General features: G+C 46.7%; 1 protein-coding gene across 1 annotated transcript; it reads left to right on the forward strand.

Annotated features, from left to right (window-relative positions):
• Positions 1 to 1228: 1228 nt before the first annotated feature.
• LOC127314373 (uncharacterized) lies at positions 1229 to 4024 on the forward strand. Its single transcript, XM_051344833.2, has 9 exons — positions 1229 to 1544; positions 1655 to 1720; positions 2213 to 2293; positions 2377 to 2430; positions 3115 to 3183; positions 3286 to 3348; positions 3476 to 3558; positions 3630 to 3695; positions 3763 to 4024. Exons 1-9 carry the CDS (start codon positions 1311 to 1313, stop codon positions 3788 to 3790), a joined length of 744 nt encoding a protein of 247 aa, XP_051200793.1. The 5' UTR covers positions 1229 to 1310; the 3' UTR covers positions 3791 to 4024.
• Positions 4025 to 8522: the final 4498 nt, after the last annotated feature.

Here is an 8522-nt window from a genome sequence, read left to right on the forward strand (position 1 = left end):
GTAGATCCGATCCGGTATGATTGCTCCTTGTTCTTCAAGGATTAGTTTAATATCTACATAGTTAGGCCTTGCAAACGGGTTGAAGGATCCAGTAGTACGTAGGGTGTGGTTTGCTAGCCCTAGAGAAGATGTTCCGGGAATTAACTCCATGTTGGTTTTTAGGCCTTATCTAGGGCTGGTTTTTTATCATCCTGCGTGGCTGCCAGGCTCAATCACGTGTAGGACGTTCCGGTTATGTGGTGAAAACCCTAAATCGTCGTAGGTCGTTTTAACTTAATATTGATCAAGCAGGACCACCATGTTATCGTAGATCCAATACGAATCATGGGTGGATCGGCTCCTTGAGCCGATTCACAGGACAACCTGAGAGCCGATCGAGGCTCGTATTTAATGTTTACCTGTATGCCATGCAGGAAACTAAGCGAAGCAATCCATCACCTTCCTGACCAGGTATAGGTCAGGTGGCACGCCCTTGCACCAGCATCGGACGTGCGTGCCGGAGCTTTGCGGGCCGTCGCACGAGGGACCAGGGCCAATCGCAGTTCTGGGAGCCTCCCGGCTCTACGTGTTGCCCGTCGCTACTCGCCGGTGGTTTTTGGTGGCCAACAGATTCCACCAACATTAATTTCCATATCAATGGTTCATATCCAAATCCACCAACATAAATTTCCATGTCTAGGGTTCATATCCAAATCTACCAAATCCACCAACACTAGTGGATGAATCGGAGGGAATCGAAGGGGAATACCTTGAGGAATGGATGAGGAAGGAGTTGGCCGGCTAGATCTGACGAATCCTTGGTGGATTTGGTGGGGGGGGCGAAGGGGAGGCGGGCGGTGGCGTCGGTTTCCTGTGAGCAGAGAAGAAAGAAGAGAGAAGAAGAGGTGTGGTCGGGCTGGGGCGGCCGCGGGCGCCACACTTAAGTGGATGTGTGGCGCCCTTCCGAGCGGCGCCACAGGTTCCATAGTGTGGCGCCGACGGGAGGGGCGCCACACATGCTGCCACGTCGGATCGACGCACCAGCTCAGCGTCGAGGGCGCCACGTCGGCTGGGAGAGTGGCGCCGGCAGAAGGGGCGCCACACTAGCATGTGTGGCGCCGATGGGAGGGGCGCCACACAAAAAGGTTAGATGGGTGAAATAGTTTCGCCGGAGCGTCAGTCCGTGCTTTTCTTTCACTTTTGAGTTATTTTGTGCAAATCGCCCTGATTATACGCAGAGTCCCGTAGTGCGTGTTCGAGCAGGAGACGTGTTCGGGTCGGAGTGCAAGCCGAATCCTAACAGCAGCCGCCCGCACGATATCTGGCGAGCCATGTCGCTGGTCGCCACCACGAGGGTCGTCGGAGCCCGCGCCTCCCAGTGTTCCTCCTCCGCCTCGTCCTCAGCCCGCCTGCTCCCGGCCCTCGCCCGCCGCACCCGCGCGTACAGGCCCCTCATGACGCCGGCGGCGGCGGCGGCGGGTTCCGGTAGGGCGCGTCTCCAGGTGCGCGCAGCATTGTTGGAGTCCACCGGCGTATCCGTCGGCTTCCGCGCCCCACAGTTCGAGGTCGGCTCAACTTCTTCTTTGCTGGTTACTAATTTCCTGCCAACCAAGATTAAAGCCCGATGCTGATGTGCTGTGCTTTGTGGTTTCTTGTTGCTGATCTGATCATGCAGCTTCCTGAGCCCATGACAGGAAAGATCTGGACACTGGATGACTTCGAGGGTAGCCCTGCTTTGCTGGTCAGTGCGTGCTTCTGGGATAATTCCTGCATTGTTCATAGTATTTTGACTGAAATTGCATGCTTTCTGTTCAACCCATGGAAAAAAATAGCGCGCTATTCCAACGCTAATAGCACGCTATAGCATATCTGGAGAGCCGACGCTACGCTATTTCGGCGCTATAGCGCGCTATTCGCGTTAATAGCACGCTATAACATACTAATAGCGTATTTTTAGACCCACGCTATTTTGTTATAGCGAGCTATTTTTTTCCTTGGTTCAACCTCTTGCCCCTGCGTGTTACCTTCAGGCTTCAGTTAGCCTGAGCCAGTGAATACACACCCCTAAGTCCCTAACTCAGTATGACCATAAGAGTATCTTCGAAATCTTAGTTGACTCCTCAAATTACCTGTTAGAGAATCGTGATGTCCTTCCCCTTATCCTTATTCATGCCATGTCGTGAGCCGGTCATCGTTTCTGGTGCTTAACAACAAAGTATCTTCTATCTTTCAGGTTATGTTCATATGCAATCACTGTCCATTTGTAAAACATCTGAAAAAAGATATTGCAAAGCTCACCTCTTTCTACATGGAGGTAAGGAACTGGAAGAGCAGATGAAAATTTCTCTTAAATTTGTGCTTGTAGCCCTGTATTGACATGGATACAATACAATGCAGAAAGGACTTGCTTGTATCGCCATATCCTCAAATTCAGTTGTGACGCATCCCCAGGTTAGGAGTTACAACTTGCATGCTATTAGCATGAATGCTTTCTAGTTTCTTTCTGCATACCTCTTAACCAGGGAGTTTTCTTCCTGAGAACATAAAAGGGAAATATTAGAAAATTCATGTTTTTAGTTATTATGATTGAAGCCACCCAAAACTCGAATTACAGCTATATGGAAGAATATGTAGTGAACGAACATGCTGCCATTTTATAAGAAACAAATCACAATGTTGAACTTCTTTGCAATAAAAAAAAAATATTTTCTTCTTCTCTGCTTTCTTTCTTACCCAAATATTTTCTCAGATTGAATTTCGTTACATGATGGTGTTAATCAATTAGGAACCTGGCTACTATCTGATTATTATTTAAAATATTCTTTAGTCATGTAGCTGTTGCTTTTGGGCCCTGAGTTGATAGATATTCTGCAAAGCAATTATGAGCTTTCCTTTCAGAATGATGTGCTAGAAATATTTCTAGTTCATACTATCATGTATCATCTCATTCCAAAGTAAGAATTTAGCAAGTAGTTCTAAACATTAGTTAGGACAGTGCTGAAGCAACCGCTTAGTTAGGGAGATGTTGAACTCATGTATCTTGATGCTTCAGTATCAGTACATGTTATTCTATTATTGTTCAAGCAAATTGTCAGTTTTTCCAGTTGAACTCAAATTAAATTTGAAATGCTGCAGGATGGTCCTGAACATATGATTGTGGACGCAGAAAAATTCAAATACTCATTTCCTTATCTGTACGACGAGGTCTGTCCTCCACGATGTGTGTTTCCTGATGCAGTCCCTGTGTTTTCTTCAGTCTCCATAACCTTCTTTGCTTACTTTTATTGCTGCTACTGCACCTTGCAGTCGCAAGAAGCTGCCAAGGCATTTCAAGCAGTCTGCACACCAGAGTTCTACTTGTTCACAAAGGTAACATTATCGACTGTATGCTAATGGTTTTCTGATTCGTGATGCTTACACGGCCAAATTCTTTAGTGTACCATGTTGTTGTCCCTGATTTCTTATCTGTCAACAATTCTTGTTTTGGGGGTGCCAGGATGGACGGAGGCCATTTGAACTATTCTACCATGGACAGTTTGATGATTCACGACCCGGTAGCAATGTACCAGTCACCGGAAGGTAGGTATCTTAAAAATCGATGTGCATACTCTCCATTATCCACTGTGCTCACTTTGGTTTGCGATTCGTAGGGATTTAAGCCGTGCGATTGACTGTGCACTTAGTGGACAAGAATTACCTTTTACGCAGAAACCAAGGTATGTTGTATAGGTCATGTAGAATCTTGAGTGTTCATCTCTTGACATTTGTTTTATGTCCCTGCAGTGTTGGGTGCAGCATCAAATGGAACTAGTGACCGGTATTAACTATAGAGCTGGGCAAGGAATGTACGCGTTCTCTTTATAGAGTAGAAGCTAAGGTGAAAATATCGTCGAGGTGAATTAATCATGCAGCTCAAAAAAGCTCAGACAGATAGAAAATGGAGAAGAATCATCATATGTGAATGTGATGCTGTGATATTTCGGTCTTGTGTATTTGCCATGTTGTGACAGGGAGGCATTAATTATTTATTTATGCGGTGATGACATTTTCGTTGGTGCTCGAGGCATCTCCTGACGCTTCAAAGTTCAAAGTGACGCGGTCTCATAGTCGTGTACGTCAGATTTTGTTTCATGACACAAGACCTAACGAGGAGAACCATTGCTTACCAGTACTGCCCATGATCCTACCTTATAACCATCGATAAGAGCATCTCCAATCTCCAGTCGCGTTCCCCAAGCGATTTGGGGCACGTTGGACAAAAAAATGTTCCCAGCCGTATCCCCTAAAGCCCTTTTTTTGTCTAGCGCCTCGAGCCCGTCCCCGTCCCACAGGGGATGCACCGGGGACGTCGGACTCACCGAAAAGCGAGGCGAGGAGTGGCAGGGCCGACCCATCAGCGACACAATTGAATTTTAACCTAACCGTCGCCTACCTCGTGACGGAAGTTATTGACGCGAAGCGACGGTGTAGTTCCCGCAGAGACGCAGCGAAGCGTCTCGTTGCTGCCTAGCTCTGCGTGCCAGCGTTAATGAGCGCCACCGCTCCACCGCCTCCCTCCGGCCTATAAAAAAGGGTCGTCTCTCATCGTCCCTCTCACACACAAACCCTAGCGCCTCTCTCCCCAATCCTAGCCGCCACCATCTCAAGAGTCGACGCCATGGCTGGTAGAGGCGGAGGCCGAGCTCACGGCCATGATCGTGGTCGTGGCCGCGGCCGCGGCAGAGCTGCACGCTTGTCGTCGCCTGCGATGCCGTCGTCGCCCTCATCGTCGGACAGGCAGGAAGAGGAAGGGCCCGTGATGTTCGAGTTCATCGTCGTCCTCAAGGGCGACCCACACGGCATCCAGAGGCTATCGGATGACTTCGCCGACTTCGTCGCCAACGACGAGCGCCTGGGCTCGCTGCATCTGCGCGAGGATGGATGCCACTGCTATCGGTGGATAGTCGACGTGATCTACGACGCGCGTGGCAACATGTACCTCCACATCGGCTGGGAGAAGTTCGCGCACTACCACCGCCTCAAACCCGGCTTCATGCTCGTGTTCTCCTACTTCGGCGACAGGAACGTGAGCGTCAAGGTGTTCGACTAGACGCATTGCCGCCGGAACTACCACAACGACAGCGCCGAGGAGGACGACGACTGAAGAGTGTTGTTTCTTCGCAGCGAAAAAATGGACCAAGGTTTCTGGATGTTCTTCCTCGGAAGAACCAACAGGGGCACCCTCACCAGCTGGATTTTCCAGTTTGGGTGACTGGGTGTGCCCTCGAGTGTTCTTTCTTGGCAGCGGACACAAAAAACCTTCGATATTCGGCCTAGTTAGGTTTAGTTTTTTTGCAATCTTTTATATTTGTGTCAACCATGGTTCAAACTATGTATTAGTTTGTGGAAAACCATGTTCCAAACTATATCTTCGTGTAAACCACGTTTCCAATTATGTATTAGTTTGTGGAATATTTCTTCTCTTTGTTGAAATAAAAATACAAAAAATAGTATTTTAATATTTGGGGACGGTGTTTGGGGGACACGGCTGGTGAATGACGTCCCCTAAACGCGGCACGAACAAACGTTTGAGGGACGCGACTGAAGATGCTCTAAGATATCTAAAGTGACGGTACCTTGTAAGCCGAGAGCAGGTGTCCACTGCATTTTCGTAAGGTGCATGTACCGATCTAAACAACGTTCCTAGCTCTAACCATATCGGGGCGTAGGACTGTGGCCGTTCCTATCATTTCAGGTTAATTTTAGTTAGGTTTGCTCCCAGCTCTTGCATACTGGCCCAACACCTGACGACCTGGAGAAGATGCACTGCCATGACCCAAAAGAGCTTCACAAAGATGGTAATCTCATTTTGTTAGCAATAGATTATGTAAGTAATATTTGGTAGGGCTGCCTGTAGGAGAATCTTCACTTACTGCTATGGGTCATCAATTTTGGTCCACTAAATTCGTATTGGGTATGCACGTCACATGTTATTTTATTTTTTTGCGAATTGTCACATGTTATATTTAGACCTACAAATCAACTAATTAAGCATTGTCCTCTAACCACAATTGGGGAAAATGAGAAAAGGACAATATACCAAAAACAAGATTGAACCCCACCTATGGAAGAAAGAAAAATGATAAATAAAACTGCAACACTCGAATACACTCACAGTCTAGAAGTCTGAATTTTGCACCCATAATTTTGCAGGTGATTGGTTTGCGCCATGTATTCTTTTGATGTTTCATTAATAATTTTATTTTTCTGTGATCCACCGGTTACTAAGACACTCCACCATCATCCACATCCAAGTAGAAATCTATATGGAACTACCATATAAAAATTAAACGACACAACAGCTCGGTCTTAAAAAAATGAGAACACGTCAATTTTTTTTTTTTAGAAACACAGTACAAACACAGACGCTTACATACACGCGTATACACTCACCCTATGAACGTACACACGCACACCCTATCCCTATGAGCACCTCCGAAAGACTGAGCTGACGGATTGGATCTTGAAATTGACGAAGTCACCACAGGCGCCTCGCTGTCGACGGGAACGTCGCCTCCCACTGAATGAATATTACGCTTTTATGAGACACAGATGTCAAACCTAGGATTTGAACTCTGGTGGGCTGGGGGTACAACCACCCACCTCAGGTTGATTCTCGAGAATACGTCAATTCTAAAAGAACAAAATAATCAACTAGAACCCACAAATATTTACCACAGTAAAATTACTATCAACCAGCCACAATATGTCAGGGCGTGCCGCCACGCCCTTCGTTGCTAGTTTATTTACATCAGAGCATCTTCATTCTTGAGAGCCTGCTACCAGACAATTACAGCCTAATAATTGTTTGTGGGCATTCTGGTTTCACTTGATTAAGATAAATTGCATTGCATTATCGTTTACCATGTGTATCATATCGTGATCATGCCGATTTTTTTCCGTAGTAGTAAGTGTTGCACCACTATTTATTCCAGTACTTTGCTTCTTCACAGATAGGACATTGAGTTGATGCGAGCTACGATAAGTTCTTCGGATGTTCCTCGGTAATCTTTAACATGCAAGAATTTTCCCACTCGTGTCTCTACCGGAGTCTTTTACCTATTTTATTTTGTCTTCTCTCTTATGCTAGCCTTGAGTTGCGTTCTGTTCACGTGTTCTATCCACTTGTTTACCTCAAGCAATCCACATCACCTCCACATTGCTCCTACAACTATTGTTTGGTTAGCGGGCCTGCCTTGCAAGTCATAGTGCATGCTTAGTACCTTTTGTACCTCTTTATCCTTATCTAGGTTATCTGTTGAGGTTTTGAGACATATGCTACATGGTTACAATATGTTGGGAAAAATGATGGTTACTCTAGTTGTTGATAATTGCTAGGTGAAGGCATTGGTGGGTCAGCTGTTTGTTTTATGATGGCTCACTTGTGTTTCCTGAAACCTTAGGACCCGAGTTTTTGTTATCTATTCCGAGATTTAGCACTCTAACCACACGTGGATATGTTTATTGGGTCTCCCTTGATAACCGTCGGAATCTACAGCTTTTTCCAGTGGCCACAACTAGTTTGCAATGTTTACTTTTGGTTCTTCCGTGCGTGCAAGCTTGCTCCTTTGGGGAAGCCCCGGCGAGCCTTGTATCCCTTGTTCTTGTACACACCAATATCATGCGGAGCCTCTACGAAGTGGGACATCCTCCCCTGTGAGAGGTGATGGTCCACCTAACACGTTTTGACGCACATAGTGACATAGGCATCCCAATGGGCCTGCCAAAGATGGTACCCGGGATTTACTAAAGGCCCACGACCCGATGTTTGGGAAGCTCGGAAGCCCAATTAAGAGATAGTTTGGAAAGATAGAGTTGTAATAGGAATAATAACTTGTAACGATTACGGGACGAACTCAAAGAATCTCCCGGACTTTGTAACTTGTAAATCACGAAACCCTCGGCTCCGCTTCATATATAAGGTGGATTCGAGGGAGAAAGAGAGGATCGATTTCATTGTCAACACAACCCTAGTTTTCTAGTAGTCGAGTACTTTTCCGGCTGAACCTTCGAGATCTACTTGCCCTCTACTTCCAACTAAACCCTAGTCTACAATCCGTAGACATTGACAAGTTGATACCTTGTCAATTGGCGCCGTCTGTGGGAATTAGAGGCGACAAGGAGCTGATCTCGATGGCACGCTCAACATCGTCGACATCTTCGGTGGCAAGCAACGCGTTGGATAGAGGTAAACAGATCGAAACTGGTCTAGTCGATTTTGTTCCTCACCCTCCCGTTTGGATGCATATGCACATCCAGAAGAGCCTATGGAGATGGCGTTCGGGAAGTTATACTTCCGCGTTGGGAAAGAAGGATCGCATCGTCTCGAGGTTCCGGTTTCGTCGAGAACGCGGGTGGTGGATTCCGATCTTTCGGATTCATCGTCATCTTTCGAGTCAGGTGCCGAGGAGATCTCACCACCACGCTTTGGCAAGGCTGCAACAAGCGAACAACTCGTCGAACTCTTCGGCAACATATCATTCGAGTGTTCTGCGGACTCAAGT

The sequence above is a fragment of the Lolium perenne genome, chromosome 7 (assembly GCF_019359855.2).
Source record: "Lolium perenne isolate Kyuss_39 chromosome 7, Kyuss_2.0, whole genome shotgun sequence".
Taxonomy (NCBI): Eukaryota; Viridiplantae; Streptophyta; class Magnoliopsida; order Poales; family Poaceae; genus Lolium; species Lolium perenne.